Source organism: Rattus norvegicus, chromosome 5 (assembly GCF_036323735.1).
Source record: "Rattus norvegicus strain BN/NHsdMcwi chromosome 5, GRCr8, whole genome shotgun sequence".
Classification (NCBI taxonomy): domain Eukaryota; kingdom Metazoa; phylum Chordata; class Mammalia; order Rodentia; family Muridae; genus Rattus; species Rattus norvegicus.
The window spans coordinates 7,507,823-7,533,085 of NC_086023.1; the positions used below are offsets into that span (position 1 = coordinate 7,507,823).

Genomic DNA, 25,263 nt, shown 5'->3' on the forward strand with positions numbered 1-25,263 from the left:
TGATAAGCATGGATCAATCTGCATTCTTCTACATGTTGCCCTCCAGTTGAACCAGCACCATTTGCTGAAAATGCTATCTTTTTTCCATTTGATGGTTTTGGCTCCTTTGTCAAAAATCAAGTGACCATAGGTGTGTGGGTTCATTTCTGGGTCTTCAATTCTATTCCATTGGTCTATCTGTCTGTCTCTGTACCAATACCATGCAGTTTTTATCACTATTGCTCTGTAATACTGCTTGAGTTCAGGGATAGTGATTCCCCCTGAAGTCCTTTTATTGTTGAGGATAGCTTTAGCTATCCTGGGTTTTTTGTTATTCCAGATGAATTTGCAAATTGTTCTGTCTAACTCTTTGAAGAATTGGATTGGTATTTTGATGGGGATTGCATTGAATCTGTAGATTGCTTTTGGTAAAATGGCCATTTTTACTATATTAATCCTGCCAATCCATGAGCATGGGAGATCTTTCCATCTTCTGAGGTCTTCTTCAATTTCTTTCCTCAGTGTCTTGAAGTTCTTATTGTACAGATCTTTTACTTGCTTGGTTAAAGTCACACCGAGGTACTTTATATTATTTGGGTCTATTATGAAGGGTGTCGTTTCCCTAATTTCTTTCTCGGCTTGTTTCTCTTTTGTATAGAGGAAGGCAACTGATTTATTTGAGTTAATTTTATACCCAGCCACTTTGCTGAAGTTGTTTATCAGCTTTAGTAGTTCTCTGGTGGAACTTTTGGGATCACTTAAATATACTATCATGTCATCTGCAAATAGTGATATTTTGACCTCTTCTTTTCCGATCTGTATCCCTTTGATCTCCTTTTGTTGTCTGATTGCTCTGGCTAGAACTTCAAGAACTATATTGAATAAGTAGGGAGAGAGTGGGCAGCCTTGTCTAGTCCCTGATTTTAGTGGGATTGCTTCAAGTTTCTCTCCATTTAGTTTAATGTTAGCAACTGGTTTGCTGTATATGGCTTTTACTATGATTAGGTATGGGCCTTGAATTCCTATTCTTTCCAGGACTTTTATCATGAAGGGGTGTTGAATTTTGTCAAATGCTTTCTCAGCATCTAATGAAATGATCATGTGGTTCTGTTCTTTCAGTTTGTTTATATAATGGATCACGTTGATGGTTTTCCGTATATTAAACCATCCCTGCATGCCTGGGATGAAGCCTACTTGATCATGGTGGATGATTGTTTTGATGTGCTCTTGAATTCGGTTTGCCAGAATTTTATTGAGTATTTTTGCGTCGATATTCATAAGGGAAATTGGTCTGAAGTTCTCTTTCTTTGTTGTGTCTTTGTGTGGTTTAGGTATAAGAGTAATTGTGGCTTCGTAGAAGGAATTCGGTAGGGCTCCATCTGTTTCAATTTTGTGGAATAGTTTGGATAATATTGGCATGAGGTCTTCTATGAAGGTTTGATAGAATTCTGCACTAAACCCGTCTGGACCTGGGCTCTTTTTGGTTGGGAGACCTTTAATGACTGCTTCTATTTCCTTAGGAGTTATGGGGTTGTTTAACTGGTTTATCTGTTCCTGATTTAACTTCGATACCTGGTATCTGTCTAGGAAATTGTCCATTTCCTGAAGATTTTCAAATTTTGTTGAATATAGGTTTTTATAGTAAGATCTGATGATTTTTTGAATTTCCTCCGAATCTGTAGTTATGTCTCCCTTTTCATTTTTGATTTTGTTAATTTGGACACACTCTCTGTGTCCTCTCGTTAGTCTGGTTAAGGGTTTATCTATCTTGTTGATTTTCTCAAAGAACCAACTTTTGGGTCTGTTGATTCTTTCTATGGTCCTTTTTGTTTCTACTTGGTTGATTTCAGCTCTGAGTTTGATTATTTCCTGCCTTCTACTCCTCCTGGGTGTATTTGCTTCTTTTTGTTCTAGAGCTTTTAGGTGTGCTGTCAAGCTGCTGACATATGCTCTTTCCTGTTTCTTTCTGCAGGCACTCAGCGCTATGAGTTTTCCTCTTAGCACAGCTTTCATTGTGTCCCATAAGTTTGAGTATGTTGTATCTTCATTTTCATTAAATTCTAAAAAGTTTTTAATTTCTTTCTTTATTTCTTCCTTGACCAGGTTATCATTGAGTAGAGCATTGTTCAATTTCCACGTATATGTGGGCATTCTTCCCTTATTGTTATTGAAGACCAGTTTTAGGCCGTGGTGGTCCGATAGCACGCATGGGATTATTTCTATCTTTCTGTACCTGTTGAGGCCCGTTTTTTGACCAATTATATGGTCAATTTTGGAGAAAGTACCATGAGGAGCTGAGAAGAAGGTATATCCTTTTGCTTTAGGATAGAATGTTCTATAAATATCTGTTAAGTCCATTTGGCTCATGACTTCTCTTAGTCTGTCTACATCACTGTTTAATTTCTGTTTCCATGATCTGTCCATTGATGAGAGTGGGGTGTTGAAATCTCCCACTATTATTGTGTGAGGTGCAATGTGTGTTTTGAGCTTTAGTAAGGTTTCTTTTATGTATGTAGGTGCCCTTGTATTTGGGGCATAGATATTTAGGATTGAGAATTCATCTTGGTTGATTTTTCCTTTGATGAATATGAAGTGTCCTTCCTTATCTTTTTTGATGACTTTTAGTTGGAAATTGATTTTATTTGATATTAGAATGGCTACTCCAGCTTGCTTCTTCTGACCATTTGCTTGGAAAGTTGTTTTCCAGCCTTTCACTCTGAGGTAGTGTCTGTCTTTGTCTCTGAGGTGTGTTTCCTGTAGGCAGCAGAATGCAGGGTCCTCGTTGCGTATCCAGTTTGTTAATCTATGTCTTTTTATTGGGGAGTTGAGGCCATTGATATTGAGAGATATTAAGGAATAGTGATTATTGCTTCCCGTTATATTCATATTTGGATGTGAGGTTATGTTTGTGTGCTTTCATTCTCTTTGTTTTGTTGCCAAGACGATTAGTTTCTTGCTTCTTCTAGGGTATAGCTTGCCTCCTTATGTTGGGCTTTACCATTTATTATCCTTTGTAGTGCTGGATTTGTAGAAAGATATTGTGTAAATTTGGTTTTGTCATGGAATATCTTGGTTTCTCCATCAATGTTAATTGAGAGTTTTGCTGGATACAGTAACCTGGGCTGGCATTTGTGTTCTCTTAGGGTCTGTATGACATCAGTCCAGGATCTTCTGGCCTTCATAGTTTCTGGCGAGAAGTCTGGTGTGATTCTGATAGGTCTCCCTTTATATGTTACTTGACCTTTTTCCCTTACTGCTTTTAATATTCTTTCTTTATTTTGTGCGTTTGGTGTTTTGACAATTATGTGACGGGAGGTGTTTCTTTTCTGGTCCAATCTATTTGGAGTTCTGTAGGCTTCTTGTATGTCTATGGGTATCTCTTTTTTTAGGTTAGGGAAGTTTTCTTCTATGATTTTGTTGAAGATATTTACTGGTCCTTTGAGCTGGGAGTCTTCACTCTCTTCTATACCTATTATTCTTAGGTTTGATCTTCTCATTGAGTCCTGGATTTCCTGTATGTTTTGGACCAGTAGCTTTTTCCGCTTTACATTATCTTTGACAGTTGAGTCAATGATTTCTATGGAATCTTCTGCTCCTGAGATTCTCTCTTCCATCTCTTGTATTCTGTTGGTGAAGCTTGTATCTACAGCTCCTTGTCTCTTCTTTTGGTTTTCTATATCCAGGGTTGTTTCCATGTGTTCTTTCTTGATTGCTTCTATTTCCATTTTTAATTCCTTCAACTGTTTGATTGTGTTTTCCTGGAATTCTTTCAGGGATTTTTGCGATTCCTCTCTGTAGGCTTTTACTTGTTTATTAATGTTTTCCTGTGCTTCCCTAAGTGTGTTCATGTCTTTCTTGAAGTCCTCCAGCATCATGATCAAATATGATTTTGAAACTAGATCTTGCTTTTCTGGTGTGTTTGGATATTCCATGTTTGTTTTGGTGGGAGAATTGGGCTCCGATGATGGCATGTAGTCTTGGTTTCTGTTGCTTGGGTTCCTGCGCTTGCCTCTCGCCATCAGATTATCTCTAGTGTTACTTTGTTCTGCTGTTTCTGATAGTGGCTAGACTGTCCTATAAGCCTGTGTGTCAGGAGTGCTGTAGACCTGTTTTCCTCTCTTTCAGTCAGTTATGGGGACAGAGTGTTCTGCTTTCGGGCGTGTAGTTTTTCCTCTCTACAGGTCTTCAGCTGTTCCTGTGGGCCTGTGTCTTGAGTTCACCAGGCAGCTTTCTTGCAGCAGAAAATTTGGTCTTACCTGTGGTCCCGAGGCTCAGGTTTGCTCGTGGGGTGCTTCCCAGGGGCTCTCTGCAGCGGCAGCAACCAGGAAGATATGTGCCACCCCTTCCGGGAGCTTCAGTTCACCAGGGTTCCAGATGGTCTTTGGCTTTTTCCTCTGGCGTCCGAGATGTGTGTGCAGGGAGCAGTCTCTTCTGGTTTCCCAGGCTTGTCTGCCTCTCTGAAGGTTTAGCTCTCCCTCCCACGGGATTTGGGTGCAGAGAACTGTTTATCCGGTCTGTTTCCTTCAGGGTCTAGCGGTGTCTCTGGCAGGGGTCCTGCCGCTCCCCCACAGGAGCCCAGAGGCCTTATACAGTTTCCTCTTGGGCCAGGGATGTGGGCAGGGGTGAGCAGTGTTGGTGGTCTCTTCCGCTCTGCAGCCTCAGGAGTGCCCACCTGACCAGGCGGTTGGGTCTCTCTCTCACCGGGTCTGGGAGCAGAGAGCTGCTGCGGGCCGGGATCCGCGGGTGTGGGACTTCCGGTAAACACGGAACGTGCCCGGTCCTAGAGAAATTCTGCTTCCGTGTGTCCCAAGCTCACCAGGCAGCTTTCTTGCAGCAGAAAATTTGGTCTTACCTGTAGTCCCGAAGCTCAGGTTTGCTCGTGGGGTGCTGCCCAGGGGCTCTCTGCAGCGGCAGCAACCAGGAAGACCTGTGCCGCCCCTTCCGGGAGCTTCAGTGCACCAGGGTTCCAGATGGTCTTTGGCTTTTTCCTCTGGCGTCCGAGATGTGTGTGCAGGGAGCAGTCTCTTCTGGTTTCCCAGGCTTGTCCGCCTCTCTGAAGGTTTAGCTCTCCCTCCCACGGGATTTGGGTGCAGAGAACTGTTTATCCGGTCTGTTTCCTTCAGGGTCCGGCGGGGTCCTGCCGCTCCTGGGCCCTCCCCCACGGGAGCCCAGAGGCCTTATCCTAACAGCTTATTTTTAATGTATCCATTCATGCATTGTACATTACATATACCAATTTATATTGGTTAAGAAAAGTGAAACTACTCTAAGGGCAGGGGTTTCTTAATTATTAAAATTATTTTATTAATCATACCATCCATATGGCTTTAAATATAATGGATCAAATAAGATTTGTGTACATGTAAAAGGAATGTGAAATATTGTTTTGAGATCGGTTCCCCAGTTATAAGGTAGTTTGAGGAAACAGAAACATTGGCAGTTGTTACATACTAGTCTTCATCTTCCTACAGAATAAGCAATAGTGAGTACATGACTTCTTAGGAAAACAGAATTTTAAGAGTATCCCTGGAGTAGACCAGTCTCATTGTGAAATGCCCACTATTGAATCTGAAAGCATAAAGGCTGTTCCATACCTGTGTAGGTTTCTATGGTTTCCCCTTATTCATGAATAGCTTCTCACATTATATGTCATTTGCTGTGGGAGAAAAAGCTACCTGCCTATGTAATGATGTTGGCTTAATCATTTGTTCTTAAAGAAGATGACACTGGGTGTTTTTCAGTTAGTTAGGAGTGGAGTTGAGGTAGCATGCTGTCATCATTCTCCACCACTGTGTACTTAATGCTAAATCCTTCCTACACAGGAAATACACTGGACCTTATTGGTTTATGCTAAGTAATACATAAATGGCTGATTAATTCAGTGTGTCTAGAGTGTGTATGCTGTGCCAAACACTTGTCTTTATATGAAGAAATGGAGGAGTATGGAGAGACTAAAAAGACAGTAGGTTGCCTTTAAAGGACTTTAATCTGCTTGTTGGATAGCTCAATATTTGCTTACCTGTCATCTGTTAAGGATTGAGTGTATAACACAGAGTCAGATCTATTTGGCTCAGATTGTAGAGTTTCCATGGAGAGGTGTATACCCTAGCACCAGTACTCAGGATGTTGAATATTCCTTGAGCAGACAGTTCTAGACTAACCTGGGGAACAAAACAAGATCCTGTCTCAAAAAAGCAAAGCAAAAAGCTGGGAAGATGGTTTCCAAAGTAGAGTTGCTCTACAGCTAGGAGGACCTGATTTTAATCCCAAGGCCAGCTAAAAGCCTCTTTTTCTCCTGCCTATCTGCCTGTCTCTTGTCTGTCAGTCATCTATCTATATCTGTCTTCTCTGTCTGTCTGTCTGTCTGTCTGACTCTTGTTCGAGAATGAATATACACACACACACTCCTAAGTACAGCCATATCCGTCTGTAATTTTACCTGTATGTATATGATCTTCCTAGCTATTTTGTAGGTTATTATTAATCCTAAATTTGCTATATCATATGTTACATTTTTAAATTTTATTTATTTATTTTTGGTTGTTTGTCACAGACATATATACTCATTCCTAAAAACAACAAATATACCTGTGTGTTACTTCTATGTATATGACCTCCCTAGCTACCTTTGTCAGTTATTAATCCTAACATTTCTGTATCAGATATTATACTTTTATATCTTATTACTTTTTTATTTTGGTTGCTTGAGATATGGCATCATGTATCCTCTGGGTTGGCCTTAAACTTGCCGTGTATCTAAGGATGATCTGGAGCATCTGGTCTTCCTGTTTTTACCTCCACCTGGGAGGTAAAACATGAGACAGGAGAAAACCTTGTCTCATGTTGTCCCTAACAGGAAGCTTTGGTATCTAGATGACTGATAGACTTGTTTTTATAAGTACACCTTAGCGTTTGGTTGACTTTCTGGCTGCCCCCTTACATCCTGAATCCCGAAACTGACTGATAATAGGGCTTATGCATTACATGTAAACCACCACTTAGCTGCCCTTCCCGCCTGTAGACAGCCCATTGTGTTTATACTGTTTGGTAGGTAACACTTTTCTTTTTAAGTTTATTTATTTATTTTGAGTATACTGTCACTCTCTTCAGACACACCAGAAGAGGGCATCAGATCCCATTACAGATGGTTGCTGGGAATTGAACTCAGGACCTCTGGAAGAGTAGTCAGTGCTCTTAACCACTGAGCCATCTCTCCAGCCCCACATTTTTCTTTTTAAAGCTGCCCATGGAACACTGTTGTATCTTTGTAAATAAGTGCTGTGTGGTCTTTCATTATAATACTCGATGTTGGGAAATTTTTGAATTTTATATATGAAAGTTACCTGAACTCTATCCTTAGTAATAATGTCAAGACTTTAAGCATACTGCAGTATATGTCTAGTCATAGTTTTATATTAGACTGTTGTGGATATTGGCAGTTATCAGAATGAATCTGTCAAATTTGAGTAATGAGTCAGGTACTTTTTAAATCGCTGTAGAAGGAGTGCTTCAGCCCAGGGGTTTGTGGCCAGCCTAGGTGACAGGGAGATGCCATGGCCTTTTTCCCCCTAACCTGAGTGGTGGTTCTTCATTGTCTGGGCAGGTTTTCATCACTCCAATGTCTTTCCGTTTGGATTCTAGTCGGCTCCACATTCATGATCCTCTAAGATTATTTTAAGATTGGTCTGGTTAAGTTTTTAGACTAGATGTGGACTAAAATTATTTTGAGTATACTTCTGTCTTGGCTCTTGTCTACTTTTGAAAATGAGCTACAGTAATAGAAAGTGATTAAAAATACAGAAACAAAGTTCTAACTCTAAATTCTAGAGTTGAACCTTTACTTCCTCTCTGTAATGCCATTCTCCTTGGGTTTCTGCAGCAAAGAGTATATAGAGTTTTCAGTTAACTTTGAATGGTGTGTGTGATTGTATAACTAGTTTTGACCTGAGGCCAAATGAATTGAATTGTAGTTTCAGATCACTTGTATTCAATGGTCTTGTAGTGTCAGTCAGGCCTACGTAGTTTTATCAGCTACATGGGGCAACCCCAGTTTATTTTTACAATTCCAGAAACAACATTTTGAGTTCTTAGTATCTGCTTGCCTGAATTACAACAGAATTGCCCAGTTTTCTCCTTTGATTTATACTTAGTAGTAAGCAAGGTGGAAAACTGATGGTTGAATTCAGCCTCGGTTACTCTACCACAATGGTGGAGAGCCAGAGTGACAGAGCGTGTTATAAAGCTCTCCATGGAAATGGCAAAAACCTGTAATGCCTTTTACATGAACAAACTGTTATAAAAAAAAAAAATAGTTTGTTTCCTTTCAGGAATTCATCTGGCATGTCAGGCAGCCTTTCTCAGCTTAGACAAGCTTCTAAAGTGCCTGGCCCCTGAGTGCTGCTTAATACGTGCAGGGAGTTAGCTCAGTCTGGTCACTCCAAGTTCAGGCTGGCTGCATTTGCTATGCATGGAATATGTTAAAAGCCTAATTGAGATTAATTTTGTTTTCAGTTAAAACAGGGCCTTACTACATAGCTCAGGTGGGCTGTCCATCCAAGATCCTATCCTGTCCAAGCCATCTGGAATTACAGATGTGAGCCACTGCAGCCAGCAGAGAACTTGGTCTGTTTTTTGTTGGGCCTCTGTGCTGTTCCAGCTGTTTAGTCTTGCCCTTTGCTTTGCTTGTAGACCTCTGCTGCTTTTGCCATAGGTGCCCTCTCTCACCCTCTCCACTTTCTCCTCTGTTTGCTTTTTCTTTGGGTCCACACAGATTCCTGGCTCGTGGGCATTGATAACAGTGTCTTTCCAAGGAGAATGCTGCTTCTCCTTTGCTCTGGGAATGAGTACTCAGTTGTCAGAGCTCTTGTATCCGGCTACCCATGTATTTACCTTGGTGATTGTTGACAGCCATGTTAAAAAGTTGGCAGCTTTTTATTTTTGGCACTTTCAGAGCATTATTTTCATACACTTCTTAATTAAAAGGCCTTTGAGAGGAGGATTCTTTTGCCTCTGTTCTCTGTGAAAACACTGCTAGCCAAATGGCTTTTTAGGATAAAATGAATAACCCAGAACAGATCTATATTCTGCGACATCTGTAAATCCCTGCTCTAAACTTGTGTAACACAGTCTACAAATAAATATTTTGTAATAAGCTGTGGTTCATACTTCTAAAATTCCACTAAAAAGCAGTTGTGAGTAAATTCAGAAAGTATAGAATTCAAGACTGCTCAAAGCTGGGTGTTTTTAGGTCAAGAACAGTGACCTCAGCTGAATGAACAGCATTTCCTAGAGTATCCATTCAGAAGTGAAGAGCAGACTCATACAGTTGTGTCAGACAAGGGACTGGCATCTCTCATATGACACTGGGCTTGATGTTTCTACCTTTCTTCTGTAGGGATGGTGGAAGTGGGTGGCCAGATCTTAAACACTTAGTAAAGCAAGTTTGAAAGTGATCCTTTTACTGTCTATTGGTGGTTTGTTAGTGTGAATGTTTCTAAGAATTTTAGTAAAGTTGGATTTGTGGCTTGATATTTAAAGTAGCTATAAAACCTTAGCTTATTTTAATTTCACAATGTCTATTCTAATGTTAAGTGTGGGCATACCTTACTCTAGGCAGGTGAATCTCATTGACTATCTTCTATGAGCAGCAAACGTTTTGGCAGTTTTTGTCATAATTTAGACTCTGGTTTCTCCTTGGTATTTTACTGTAGCTGGTGTTTTGCAAGGGTTGAGAGGTTCTGTTAGTCTAGGTTGAGAACTGTGAATTCTATGTAGGGACTCGTGGTCCTGAATTGGCAACTTTGAGTTTATATATGTTTATGACTGTTGTTGCTATTTAAGAGAAAGTTGTGCTATTTTTCCCAAGACTGGCTTTGAACTTCTAGGCTCAAGTAAAATTCCTTCCCTGAGACTTTCCAGAAGTTGCCCCTGCCCCTGCAATGGCCCTCTGCCACACCAAGCCTGATTGTGAATTCTTAACCACACCCTCACTCAGGTGATACTGGTATTTTCCTTTTTATGATGTGATTACTATTTAGGAACAACTGCTGAACAACAGAACTAATATGGTAGCACCACCTTATAAAACTGATTTGAAGACTGGCAAGTTAGTTCAATTTGAATTTTATGTAAAATCAAGCAGTTTCTCTTAGAGCTCAGAGTAGAGCACTTCTGTAGCACGTTCACCGACCCAAGTCTTTGCCCAGCATTGCAAAGTAAAGTGGAGTACACGTAGTTGTTCCTAAGTCTGTCTGCTGTCTTTGGATTGTCTTGGAATGTGTGTAATGGAATTTCAAGATGTGCGTACATAGTCTCTTTCCTGTTCGGATGCTTAGGTGGTTTACTTGAAGCGTTAGGACAGGGAAAACCATTAATATTATGCCAAGGTTAAGATAAAAGACTCAGGTGACAGCAAATGCTGGCGAGGATGCGGAGAAAGAGGAACACTCCTCCATTGTTGGTGGGATTGCAGACTGGTACAACCATTCTGGAAATCAGTCTGGAGGTTCCTCAGAAAATTGGACATTGAACTACCTGAGGATCCAGCTATACCTCTCTTGGACATATACCCAAAAGATGCTCCAACAAACAACAAAGACACATGCTCCACTGTTCATAGCAGCCTTATTCATAATAGCCAGAAGCTGGAAAGAACCCAGATGCCCTTCAACAGAGGAATGGATACAGAAGATGTGGTACATCTACACAATGGAATATTACTCAGCTATCAAAAACAATGACTTTATGAAATTCATAGGCAAATGGAGGGAACTGGAAAATATCATCCTGAGTGAGGTTCCCCAATCACAGAAAACCACACATGGTATGCACTCATTGATAAGTGGCTATTAGCCCAAATGCTTGAATTACCCTAGATGCCTAGAACAAATGAAACTCAAGACGGATGATCAAAATGTGAATGCCTCACTCCTTCTTTAAAAGGGGAACAAGAATACCCTTGGCAGGGAATAGGGAAGCAAAGTTTAGAACAGAGGCAGAAGGAACACTCATTCAGAGCCTGCCCTACATGTGGCCCATACATATACAGCCACCAAACTAGATAAGATGGATGAAGCAAAGAAGTGCAGGCTGACAGGAACCGGATGTAGATCGCTCCTCAGAGACACCCCCAGAATACAGCAAATACAGAGGCGAATGCCAGCATTAAACCACTGAACTGAGAACGGGACCCCCGTTGAAGGAATCAGAGAAAGGACTGAAAGAGCTTGAAGGGGCTCGAGACCCCATAAGAACAACAATGCCAACCAACCAGAGCTTCCAGGGACTAAGCCACTACCCAAAGACTAAACATGGACTGACCCTGGGCTCCAACCCCATAGGTAGCAATGAATATCCTAGTAAGAGCACCAGTGGAAGGGGAAGCCCTGGGTCCTGCTAAGACTGAACCCCCAGTGAATGTGATTGTTGTGGGGAGGGCAGTAATGGGGTGAGGATAGGGAGGGGAAACACCCATAAAGAAGGGGAGGGGGAGGGGTTAAGGGGATGTTGGCCTGGAAACTGGGAAGGGAAATAACAATCGAAATGTAAATAAGAAATACTCAAGTTAATAAAAAGAAAAAAAATTGTGCCAAGGTAAGGTAGCCCTGGCTAGCTTGGAACTTAATATGTAGTTCAGACTGGCTTCATAGTGACTGAGAATCACCTGCATCTGCCTTCCAAGGGCTGGAATTAAAGATGAATAATGAGTACTGAGGACTGAGTAGAATTTGAAAAGAAAAAAAAAAAAAACCAAACCATTCTTATAAATACACTGTACCATTTACTAGTAAAAAAACAATAGAAATATAGAACATTTCAGTGCAATCTATGAAAACAGCCTAGGGATCTCTACTGCTGCATGGTTATTCATACAGTAATGTTGATACGAAATGGTTGGTAGTGGGTGAGCATCTGCTCCTGAAATCTATTTGTGTTTATTTTATGTCTTAAAAATTAATACTAGTTAAATGTGGAGAATATTTTCATTTTTAATAGAGATTATTGAGCATTAATGGAATTTTATTTTTTCTTAGGTCATGTTTACTGGTGAAAATATTCCTGTTCATCCTCATGTGTATAGCAATGGTCATATCTGTTTATCCATCCTAACAGAAGACTGGTCCCCGGCGCTCTCAGTGCAATCGGTCTGTCTCAGCATTATCAGCATGCTTTCCAGCTGCAAAGAAAAGGTAGGACTTGCACCATTATTCCAGGTAATGTCTCCTCTTCAAGCGTAGGAAGGTTAACAGTTTCAAAATATAATTAGCTGCATTTGAAGGAGGACGTATGCTTTTTGTTTTTAAATTGTAATGACTTTTTTCTGTAATAAGTTGGCAAGTTATCTTTCATTCTAAATAGATTAGAAGTCAAAGTAAATGTTTTATGTATATATTTCTAATTTATAGTTTATTAAGTATACAACATGCTAGCAATGTGAGTAGTAACTAGACTATAGTTGTCATTTAATCATTTTTAAACAAGACATTTATGCACATGTTTTTAATCTGAGTTTCATTTTTATAAACAAACACAGAGTAAAAGTGTGCAGCACACTCCTGTTTTTAGATTTCACAGTGGAGAAGTTAGGAATACAAAGCTCCTGGCTCCTTACCCTCCTTCCCACTCAAGCAAGCATTTCTCAGAGTTTCCTAGAATCCAGAGCTTTCCTATCTTACTGGTTAGATTGAAGGAGTCACCCAGTCACCAGGACAATTTCTGGAACCTTGCACTTTGTTTTCCTTTATTCACTCACAGATTCTGTCTCTAATGGAAGTGGGGAAAAGACCAGAGAGAAATGGTGTGAGTTAAATTTGAGACCCTTAGAGTAGACGCTCTGCAGTTGTGTGTGCTTCAGCACGTTGTCTTCTGTTCTCTAGATTAAATGGACTGCTGTTTTACTCATTAGAACTTAGAGAATCTTTAAGGTAATTGTTTATTTCTAAGCAATAAGTTTAGAATCGGTAACAGCCAGAGTCACTGTTTTACTAAATAAGTTTCTTGAATGTTAATTCAAAAGAAGGTTGTTGGGTTTTTTTTTTTTTGTTTTTTTTTTTTTGTTTTTTTTTTTTGAGTTGGGCAGGATACATCAAGATGGTTCAGCAGCTAAGCATGCTCAGAATCCCCATTTAGAAATAGGAAAATGTGGGGCTGGGGATTTAGCTCAGTGATAGAGCGCTTACCTAGGAATCGCAAGGCCCTGGGTTCAGTCCCCAGCTCCGAAAAAAAAAAACACACACAAAAAAAAAAAAGAAATAGGAAAATGTGCAAAACAATTATTATAGATGAAATATAATAAATGCATTTTAACAACACTTTGCAAATATATATTTTGTTATACGTATGGATGTTTTACCTCCATGTATACTGTGAGATGCCTGGTACCTGTGGCGGGCAGCCAGAAGAGAACATTGGATTCTCTGAAACGGGAGTTACAGGTGACTGTGAGGCATTGCGTAGGTGCTCTGCAAGAGTGCCCAGTGCTCTGAACTTCTGCACCCTCTCTAGCCGCCCTAACATTACTTTAACTTTAGATCCTTCTGCATTTGTTTAACTGTAGAAGTTGTTGTGAGTCTTCCTCATTTACTACTTCATTTATTACTATGACACTATACATAGGCACACAAGGGCTCCAATATGCCTATGGCTCTTTACAGTGAGGTGATGACCACAGGCTGTGAGGGTCATTCATTGGCTTTTGTTTGCATTGACAGGGAATGTTTTGCACCAAGAGCCAGAGAGGAACTGTCGCTCTGCCTCTCATCCTTTTCTAACCCTCATCATTCCACTCACCAGCTAGTTCACTGCTAGTGCTTTGTATACTTTATTTTAAAACCGATCATTTCATTTAAACTATTGATAAACTATCTTTTTTTTTTTTTTTTTTTTTTTTGGTTCTTTTTTTCGGAGCTGGGGACCGAACCCAGGGCCTTGCGCTTCCTAGGTAAGCGCTCTACCACTGAGCTAAATCCCCAGCCCCGATAAACTATCTTTAGACGAACTGTTGTATGATAGATTTAACTGTGATGATAATTTAAGAGTCAGAATATTTCTGAGTTTGATACAATTCAATATTTATTAGATGCTTGCTGTTTTTCCCCTACTGAATGCTAGGTAACTAAAAAGGAAATACATGACTTCGTTTTGTAATCTTAATTTCTAAGGAAATTTTCTCAATTGTATCAGGGCAATCTTGGCATAGTTAACAGATTATACCCAAACAGTCTTTTTGTTGTTGTTGATTCAGATTACCGCTGATGTGAATCCCTACTACAGGCACTGGAAGGGTCAGCTGACAGCTAAGTGTGTAAGCACCAGAAGCATTAAGTGGATGGCTGCTTTCTTCCCAGCAGTCTAAGTTGTCCATCACACTTGTCACTGCTTTCTGCCTGGGCCTTTCTTAAATGATGCAGCTCTTATCAGCCTCAGTAGAAGGAGTTCTCTTAATCTCTCATCTTCACTAGTCTAAATAGTTACGTCTAAACACTGCAAAAAGAGATTTAATAGGGAAAGGAAGACATTGTTTTATCAAAGTCGTTGTAAAAGTTAACCAAAAGCTCTCTGTTGCTTTGTTGGAAGCTGTCCCTCCTACTACTGCATTAAAATAAACTCGACATTTGAACTGTTGACAGAAAGGTAGACTCCTGCCAGGCTGGTGCCCAGGAGTTGTCAGGCAGGGTATCTCCCAGTCTTCCTCCAATGTGTTTAGCATCACTCTTGCCAGATGTCCGTATTGTTCTAGTCAGGACACATAAGGAGCAGCAAGGCCACTGTTACTTACAAGCACTAAAACACCTTTCCTCTTAGATGCTGTTTGAATCAGAATCATCTGCTCTGTCCTTAATACATTACAATAAATTAATAAACCTACGTGGATACTTGAGTTGCTGTCGTTCTTCAGACAACCTTAGTTAAATAAGTAGACTCTTTGTTAGTTCGAGTAAGTAGTCATGTAGGTAATGACTCAGTGGGAATAAGAAGCATGAAGAACTTGGATGCTGTCCTCGTACTGGAACTGACCGCTCCCACGCCCCTTCTGAAAACAGTTGACTATGGCATTCTAATTAAGCTTTTAGTGTTGCCCTTGTTTTGGTTCATTCTATAGTAATTTTGCTAAACTCACTTTTCCCCATCACTTTCTTTTAGAACTTAGCTGTTTAAATTCTTTTTTGTTGTTATTTTGTTTTTGTTTCAGAGACGACCACCAGATAATTCCTTTTATGTGCGAACATGTAACAAGAATCCAAAGAAAACAAAATGGTGGTATCATGGTGAGCAATTTTAATTTCTAATGACAAATTTTGGTTATTTTTATCTGAAAGATAACCAATTATTTGAAAGACTTGGGGAAAAAGTGGAAGGATGTAATTGAGGTAACATTTTTTTTAATACTGCAATGTAGAAAGTCTTTGAAAATGTGGATATCATACTAACTTTTTCAAACAGTCATATCTATTGTAGGAAAAGTAAAATTAGCATTACTTTAATAATTCCAACAATACCATTTAATATCTGGTGTGCTTTGTTTTGTCGTACTTTTGAAGGTTGACATGATTTTATATCTATAAACCTTTCCTGAGACTAGCTGTGTAGGCCAGCTTATAGCTGTCCTCCTTGCCACTGCTTCCCAAGTGCTGGGGTTATAGATGTGTGCTGCTAACAGACCGTAAAGTGTAGTGAGCTTTATGTGAAGTAGATGTTCTGGTGCCCTGTGCACTCAGTTCTGCTACTTTTTGTAACTGGAGGCAATTGCAATAAGTTATCGTTTTCATTAGAGAAAGCTGCTCTGGTCCCAATAGCTTGTCTTAGTCACTGGTCTAGTGCTGTCAAGAGACACCATGACCCTGGCAACTCTTGTAAAAGAAAGCATTTAATTGGAGCTTGCTTACAGCTTCAGAGGTATAGTCCATTATCATGGCAGCATGCAGGCAGTTGTGTTCTAGAGGAGTAGCTGAGAGGTACAACTTGACCAGTGGCAGAGAAGGTGCTCTGGGTTTGTCATGGGCTTTTAAACCCTCAAAGCCCGCTCCCAGTCACATACTTTCTTCAAAAAGGCCATACCTCCTAATTCTTTCTATTAGTCCTACTCCCTAGTGACCAAATCTATGATCCTGTTCCCATTCAAACCACCACAGCCCATTCCCTGGCCCCTATAGGCTTGTAGCCATAGCATACTGTAAAAACCAGTCCAACTTGAGAAGCCTCCACCCCAGTCTCAGCACTGTTTAAAAGTTCAAAGTTAAAGGCTCTTCGAGACTCAAGGCAATAATCTTAACTGTAACCCCTGTAAAATCAAAATTAAAAAAACGGATCACAAACTTCCAATATACAATGGCATAGACTATACATTAATGTGCCAAAAATGGGGAAGTGGAGCATAATGAGGGAATACTGGACCAAAGCAGTACGTAAAGCCATCAGAGCAAACTGCATCTGTATGTCCTGATGCTGTGCACTCTGCAGATCTCCAACTCCTTTCCACTTTACTGACCGCAAGACGCTTTTCTCTCTTGGGCTGGCCCTCGCTTCCACCTGGGCTGCAGCTCTCCTTAGCAGATAGTCAGTGACTGGCTTCTCTAGCGTCTTGGGGCCTCCAACACAATCCAGGCTTCACCTCCACAGCTTCTTCATACCGTGTTCTTTCTGGGCCTCCGAGTGAGGATACCCTTGAAACACACACCTGGCCTCAGTGGCTCTCCTTAGCCACAAAGGGAGATTCTGTAACCCGTTTTTATATTCTTGACTCTAAAGTCAGAACCACATGGTCAAAGCTGCCAAGTTCTGCTGCTTGCTGAGACTGAAACATGGTCCATCCCCTTCAATTACATCTTCATCAGCCTTCTGTTGTCTGTTGTTTCCTTCTTGCCAAAGCTTCTCTTCAATTCCTTGAAGAGTTGGAAGCTTATTTATCTGTGTTCACTAGGCTAATTTTGCACTCCTGAACTCAAGGAATCTTTCTCTCTTCAACTTAGCAGCAACTATAAAGCCATATGATCAAGCCCTGTAGACTTATTTCTTAGCTGTTTTATTGCTGTGATAAAACACCATGACCAAAAGCAGCTTAGGTACCTTTATGCACAGGTCATGGTCCATCACTGAGGAAAGTCAGGCTAAGAACTCAAGGCAGGAACTGATGCAGAAGCCATTGAGGAGCACTGCTTACTGGCTTGCTTCTCATGCATACTTAGCCTGCTTCCTTTAATATGTCAAGATGGTCCTGGATCAGTGGTGACACAGCTCACAGTAGGCTATGCCCTCATCAAATGTTGATCAAAGGAATCCCCACAGGTCAGTCCTATGGAGGCACTTTCTCAATTGGAGTTCCCTCTTGTCAAATGACTCTAGCTTGCGTTCAATTGACAAAAAACTAGTGAGGACATTAGTGCTGCCTAATTCTCAAAGCACTATGAGGACAGACCATCTTCCACATGTGATCTGTGAAGCTGTTCCAAACTTCAGAGCCGAGAGTGGGATGTATCTCAGTAGTCGGCTGTGTGGTTAACGAGCGTGAGGCCCAGGCCCAACGCACATGCACAGGTATCTCATGATCAGGAAAGGGACACACTCTTCCCCCACACCATATGTTTACTTTGTTTCTAATCTACAGATTCTCAAACTCTCTCTGTGTGTGTGTCTCTCTGCCACCCTCTTCCCCATTCCCCCATACACACACAGCTAGCATTTCAGTTTTGAGAGACTAAGTGGAAGGTTTGAGGCATCCAGCTCTATAGCCATGCTGTATGGCACTAACAACATGAATGGGCCAGCATAGATGCCAGTGTAGATGGAAGCAGAGGTTTGGTTGAGATAATGATGTGTGTGCTCGAAAGAGGACTTCGTACAAGCAGGAGACACTAATAGTGAAGATTACAAGTCTGAAATCATTTAAGCTCCTGATTTTATAAGATGGGAACCTCAGAAGTCAGGCTGAAGTTGATCTACCAGACAACAGTTAGGTCTTCATAAAATACTCAGAGCTAAAATTTTGCTTGTCTATGTTATCATTTAGAATCTCTTTCAAATTAGGTCAGTCCATTTGTGTGCTTCATCCCTCATATTAATTGCTTTTGAGGTGTTAGTACACAGTGGTTTATTAAAAGGTAATCATATTAGGTAGAGTTTTGGAATATAAGAAATTGTATTAGTATGTGACAATATATTCCTTATTGTTACCTGAAATCTGGACCATTCCCAGAACTCTTCAGTTTCCAATTAGGCTATATGTGCATTAGATGCAAGCATGCCGTGTTGCCATTTAACCCAGAGATTTGTCTGCTCTGAAAAATAAATTGAGTAGAGACGATTAGGGCCAGAAACGGAAAACTTAATCAAAATAGGTTTATGAAATAGCTGATTCACTTGCATTATACAAATGGGTTTGAGATTTGCCATGATTCAGACATGGAATCTTCCTTATATAGAATTATATCTTTGTACCCAGCTGAATGAATGATATACAGCCCAAAGATTTTTGTTTTTTTTCTTCTTGCTTTTCTTTTTATACTGAACGGCCTTCTTTGAGAACTTCATATAGTACATTTTATACTGGATGGCCTCTTTGAGAATGTCATATAGTGTATTTTATACTGGATGGCCTCTTTGAGAATGTCATATAGTGTATTTTATACTGGATGGCCTCTTTGAGAATGTCATATAGTGTATTTTAATTACATGTACATCCCACTCCTCCCAGCTCCACCCCACCTTTCCATCTACCACCTCCCAAACTTCATGCCCTCTTTTCCTTTTACAACTTTATTTCTACAGCTGTGGCAGTGCTGTGACAAATGGTTAGAAGTGTTTCACCAAGTCATAGACATAGGTATGCACATCACCTTCAAACCTGATGACTTACACAGTGGCTTGGCTTCAGCCTGGTGTATGGCCATGCCAACTCTCTTGGAGCCATCATCTGTGGTGTATCCCACATGTTTGCCTATCAGGCCATCACAAGCTTGGGGTCCATGTCTAAAGGAGGGGCTCACTGCACCCTGCCATGAAACGGTCGCCCTCTTTATAATCATCCAGAAGCTGGTACGTGTACAACATGTGGTGTTTGTCATAAGTAATATAAAAGCTGGCATCCAAGAGAGGAGCTTGGCCCAGGACCATCCCTCTCCATTCATCCTTAGAGCCATGCTCACCCTCAAATACATGTTCCACTGCTTTGCCAATTCTCTCATCAGCAAGGCTGGGGTCAGTGACTTGGGATGATGCCACCCTGTTGGAAAGAATTTTAAGGGACAGTACCCTTTCGTCTCTGTGAAGTTCCAGTCCATAGACACAGTCAAATTCCATCATATTTCACCAGGTGAGAGAGGGGTTTATAGGCACCTGATCTAGCACAGTTCCTTTCCACTGTGTGATGAGCTCATCTCCTTCCTTCTGCCCGTGAGAAACTCTGCAGCCCACAGGCCTGGATGAAGGTCTGCTCCTCTGCCTGACCAGCTCTCTTCTTGGTCAACGTTGCACTTTCCATATTCTGTCCTGCAGTTTTGCTGATGTGCTGCCCTTCTGATTCCTGGGTCCTAGAAGGCTCCAAGGCTCTTAGCTTGTACTGTCTGCTGTCCTGCCTTAGGGATAGTCCTTTTTTTCCCCTTTTTTTCTTTTCTTTTTTTTTTTTTTTAACACACTGTTCAGTTTGGCAGACTGTGTTACTGTGTTTTTCTAGTCTTGTGTCCTTGATGAGACTTGAGGAGATGGATTTCCAGGATATTATGCCTTTTATAATTGTGGAGAATGTAGTGACCTTTGTCTAGTTCTTATATTTCCATAAACTCAGTGAAGTTAGTGGTGATGGAGGTAACCTTTCAGGAACCAACACTATAGGTATTATATTGGAGATGGGATTTTAGTAAAAGCTTTGGTAGTTCCAGAGACAGTTAAAGTCATTATTCTGGGATTTTCTTTTCAAGATATTTTATTGCCACAATAGTTTAGCCAAGAGGTTAAAAACTATTAACCTTTTATAGTTGTATATTTGTCCTAACCCAAAATAGGGTTCATGCCATTGGTTGTGTATGTGTCCATCTAGCATGCATTGATGTTTGCATGTGGTTGGAAAACTATATTCCTTGGAGGTTTGTTGTTTTGTTGTTTGGTTTTACCTCTTAGCTATGGGAAAGCAGGGTGATGGTTTTGACTCATACCCAGGTTCAAACCAGTTATTACAGGCTTCATTTATTGAGGATTTATAGCCTTTCAAGTCCCTGGGGGTCCTGTTGTTAGAGATCATTGAATTCAAACTTTAAAAATACATTTCCACAAAATTAAGATGTTCAAGGCAAGTACAACCATATCAACCTAAATCAATTTTAACATTTGATCCAAGATGGAGCCTAGGATAGGAAAATAGCTTTAGGGATTTTATAAACATTTTAGTAGCACAGTCTACAGAAGCCTGCCACGCTGGGAACCTTCCATAATGGACAGCCATTCGTAAAGGTAAATGTGTGCGGTCATCTAAAACATACGGTATGTCTTTAGAAGTACAAGCTTGTTTCTAGTTTACTTAGTAGCATGCTTGACTGGATTTAGTAACTTTGCTACTGTGTGTACTATTGTCTGTGTCTCTGAAGGTTGTCTCAGTACTGTTCTATTAGGTAGAACTCACTGCTGTACTGCAGCTTATAGAGTTAGTCTGTTGGGTTGTAGTGTTTGTCTTAAACTATTTTATTGAGCTGGCATTCTTATAATCCCATATACTTTGGAGGCCAATGTAAGCACATTGCAAACTTGAGGTCGGCCTCGAAAGTTTAGCAAGAGCCTGTGTAAAACATAGTCACACACACACACACACACACACACACACACACACACACAAAAACACACTCTCTCTCTCTCTCTCGCACACACACACACAAAAGAAAAAACAAATCAAACCATTCCCCCACAAAATACTACACACATATACTCATGCACACACACATACACGAATCCAAAAAACACACACACATGCATGCATATATACACACAAACCCCAATACACACTCACCAAACTACCTCCCCCCAACCCCCAAAAAACCCCCTCAAAATCCAAACACACACACACATAAAACTAAAACATCATTTGAAAGGTAAGTAGTATTTTGAGAAACTCTTTACTGTTTGGTTTATGATCACAACAAGTACATCTTTCAAATTCACAGTGGTGAGTATTTTGATATGAAACATAAGAGATATAAATTCTCCACTTGTTTTTTCTTCAGTATGTTCTTTTTTATTTGATGGGTTTAGTCATGCCAGTTAGCACTTAGGATTTGAAGGTGGGAAGATGAGGAGCCAGCCCTGGCTACTTAGCAAGGTTGAGACCAGTGTGAACTATATGAACCCAGTCTCAAAAAATTGTCAGATTTTGGCGCATGTCTGCGTACATATGTGTGTGTGTTCGTGTTCTCAAAGGTTCCCTGGAGCTTGAGTTCAAAAGTCATTGTGAGTAGCCCAGCATGGATGCCGTGGATAGAACTGAGATCCACTCCTGGAACACTTACCCTCGGAGCCACCTCTTCCACCCGCCCATTTGTCTTATTTGATAGAGGATCTAGCTGAGTAGCCCAAGCTCGCTGCACATTAAGTGTCTCCTGGTTTCCTGGTGCCTATTGTTGATGCTGGGATTGAGCCTGCATGATTTTTTTAATTATTCAAACTATGCCCAGGATTAAGAAAATACATTGCCACTGAGCTTTATCACCAACCTATGATTTATTTTTAAAATATAGTTTATTTACCATGTACATTATAATCCATGAATTCCCCTGGCATAACAGAATTGACTTAGTCTCTATTAGTGGAAATCCTATTAGCACTAATTTATCAGCCTTTACGTGGAATTATTTGTAAGGAATTTGGCCACTATTTTCTGAGCTTCTGCTTTGTAAGTTTGCATAACTCTTAGGAGTTACTGTTAGTTTGAAGCTTCTTTCTGAAAAGTAACTAATCCTCAAACTTCTCAGATTTTTTTTTGTTGTGTGTGTGTGCGTGAAATTAGTTTTCTAAAACAAGTCATAGACACTACAGTTATGTACTGTCTAAATATAGTGTGTGTAGGCTACCAGAAGATATTATATGGTTTTGGGGTTTTAAATGACCTTGCATATGGATATTTCTGAACATTATGAATACTTTCTGAAAATTCATTTTCTGAAAGGACATTAACATTAAATGTCTACTGATTGATTCGAAAGTTGTATCTTACTATTGAAAGAGAGTTGCCTTATAGACTAAAGGTGTGTGATGTACTAGTTAATGTAAAATGTCATGACTGCTTAAGAATTGCTTATAGAAAAATTCTCTTCAGATATGTCCTGAATATGTGCTACCTTAGTATATCAATTTCTTGCTTCAGATTGAAGTAATATACTAATCATACATTATTTTAAAGTTTTTGCAAGCTATCATTTCCTTGAAAGACTAAAGGTTGGCTTGCTTATATTATATAATTGAACACAAATTTTTATCTGTAAAGATTGAGCAAGGCAAATCAGGTCAGCCATGTTCTTGTTACTTGACATTGTTTCTACATGAGATTAACTTGTACATTACTTGCACATGCTTAACTTTTTAATTATTTTTTTCTTCTTTTCTTAAAGATGATACTTGTTGATGCCACTGTTCTCATCCTCGTAGCAGAAGATAGTCCTACTGAGAAAATGAGCACTTTGATCATTCAGTCTTTGAACTTTAACCTTTGACTGGAAGTGACCTATAGGCAATGAAGACTACTTCCTTTTACTGCATTTTTACTCGTGTGCATTCTGGGCGCATGTTGATCGCTGGTTCAGTCCAGGCAACTGACATGCTTTTATTAGTCATACAGTATTAATGCAGGTGTCAGGAAATGTCAAATATAATTCCATTTTTTTTATTTTTATTTTTTTAAGCTTTTGGAAAAGTTCCAGGTCCTCATGTGTTGTGCAATAACAGTGACTTCCTCAGTGGTTTGGGGGCGTTCATTGCCGGCAATGGACGTTGTGAAAGAGTGAGTTTTCTTAACTCCTGCCACTCGGTGATTAATGCATGATAGGGCCTCTGAAATGAATTTACCGGTTATTGTGGGATTATAAGGAAAGTGAGGGATCCAACGTTACATTGAAAGACACCCCAGCTGTTGATATTGGATTCTATGCACTGTGATCCTAAGGCTAACAGCATGAAAACATGCATCTTTAAAGGACCGTGAGAAAGATCATTGCATATTTATTTAATTGTTTATATCTGCTGTCAAATTGTTTTGACATGGAAAGTTTTCGAGGAACATTGGCAGAGAGGTACAATATGTTATCCCTATGGTGAAAATAAATTCATTTATTGTATATAATCCTCAATCTCTGAAGTAAAGGTGTGAATAATAGGGTATGAATGGTTTAACTAAGGCTTTGTTTTGGAAGTAAAAAAATAGCAGTGATGATTAAATTACTGCCATCCATCATTTGGGCCTGTTATTATTTTCCAAGTATATGACACTCTTACTTCCTGCTAGCCATCAGCATGAGCCCTGTTACCTAAACACTATTCATCTATTTATGTTTGGAAAAATCCATAAACATTTTTGTTTGTAATCTTGTTTCTTTTGTTATGTTTTCAGTTTGTTTTAATGTTACAATACTTTAATTGAAAGAATTTTGTCAAGTTTTTTCTTGTAACTTTTCTTTACTTGTATCATCTTGTCCTTCAATACTGTACCCTGAAATGAGAAATACATTTTTGACAGAGGCTTAATGTTTTAACAAAAGAGTGTGGACATTTTTATTTTAAGATTTTGGCAAAAGGACACTATAAAAATGCTCTGTTTGCTTATTGTCTCACATATCCATTGTGCAGAGTTTCTTGGAAGAATTTGTTTTACTTGTTGAAGATTTTGCTTACAGGTAGATGAAGTTTTTCTGTCTGTTTGTCTATCCCCCCCCCCGCAATCTCAGTCGATATCTACCCCCCCCCTCTGATCTATAAAACAGTTGCTGAGAAGGTTCCATCCTAAGTACCAAGTACCATGAAATGATGCTACAACTAGGTCTTTTTAAGAAGTGATTAATGTATTTTATAAATTACCTTTTCACATATGCAAGACCTGTTTCTATGACAATGTTATTTTTACTAATGCCTTACTGTTGCACTCTTTTTCAATATCCTGCAATGAATATATTAACCAGTTTGGGCTTAAATAAGCCAGTTGGCTGAAAGGTCTGACAGTATGTAACCCCATAGAAATCATTCAATTGATAATCGGTAAAGAATATTTTAAAAATTGTTTTTAATCTCTGTGTAGATGACATTTTGTAGCTTTGTACATGTTGTTAATTAAGGGCATATAATTTTACATTCTAAAAGTATAACTGCTGAACTCAGGGGTGGGTAGACTTCAAAAATATGTCTGCTGTAGAAATAACTTGAAAAAAATTAAAACCATGGCCAGCCACCAAATTGTGGACACTGTTTATACTACTAGGGAGCAGTCATCATTGTTTTTAAAGACTACACACATTTTCTTCTGTCTTGACTGCATGTACGTAAGTTCCCACAGTGATCATTATCAGTTTTATTAGTTGGCCTACTTAACATGAAAGAAATTTTTACATTCTTAGTTTTCCTCTGTTTTCAATATGAAATTACAGCTGTAACTCTTAAAATACTAATTAACTCTTTTTGTCAGGGGATTGGGGCACAGGGAGAAATGCTTACCTATTCTAACTGAAATCCTTGCCTGTGACATTATTCACCAAAGGAATTACTATACCAGGTCAAGCATTAAGTGCTGTAGTGTAGATGAGTAGCTTCAGCTGGGTTTTGTAACAGTGCTTTAATATACCTCTCTATGTACAGACATAGGATAGACTCAAATGAATAGGAGCATGAAAAATCAAACAGTTTTATTTCACTTTTGGCTCCAAGTGAAGAAATTAAGAACATATCTAAAATATAGGGGTATCGACTATTAATTCATAATCAGATTAATATTACTCCTTTGAATTTAGGAGTCACTGAAAATTCTTTTACACTAGCATCTAATTATTTGCCATTATTAAAAGTCATAAGATGTGTATCTGGGTCATTGCTCAGTTGAGGGAGTTATGGCTTTTAATAAAACATATTTTGCTGTATGTTACTGAAAGAAAGCCAGAAGGACAGGTAATTTATATGAAATGTGCTGTGTTCACTCCCTCCTTCCTGCATCCGCCAGGAAGTACCAGCCATATTATATTATAAGTACCATTATATTTTTACACACAGGGGCCGTGGCTGTCTCTCCTCTCGCTCTCACACTTTCAGTCTGCTCTCTGTTTTGCTTAAGTT

General features: G+C 39.6%; 1 protein-coding gene and 1 pseudogene across 4 annotated transcripts in view; one reads left to right on the forward strand and one right to left on the reverse strand.

Moving 5' to 3' along the window:
• The window catches only part of Ube2w (ubiquitin-conjugating enzyme E2W), a 57,488-nt gene extending 33,784 nt beyond the window's left edge, over positions 1-23,704 (forward strand). For 2 of the 4 annotated variants that reach the window (XM_063287052.1, XM_063287054.1), the window contains exons 4-6: positions 12,012-12,191; positions 15,170-15,245; positions 22,563-23,704. In XM_063287052.1, the coding sequence (XP_063143122.1) occupies positions 12,012-12,191; positions 15,170-15,245; positions 22,563-22,576 (270 nt within the window). In that variant the 3' untranslated portion in view covers positions 22,577-23,704. Of the gene's footprint in view, positions 1-12,011; positions 12,192-12,732; positions 14,327-15,169; positions 15,246-22,562 lie in introns of those variants that run through there. The other 2 variants (NM_001401288.1, XM_063287053.1) reach the window with 2 other exon arrangements.
• LOC134486908 (spindlin-2-like) lies at positions 18,766-22,564 on the reverse strand (annotated as a pseudogene).
• Positions 23,705-25,263: the final 1,559 nt, after the last annotated feature.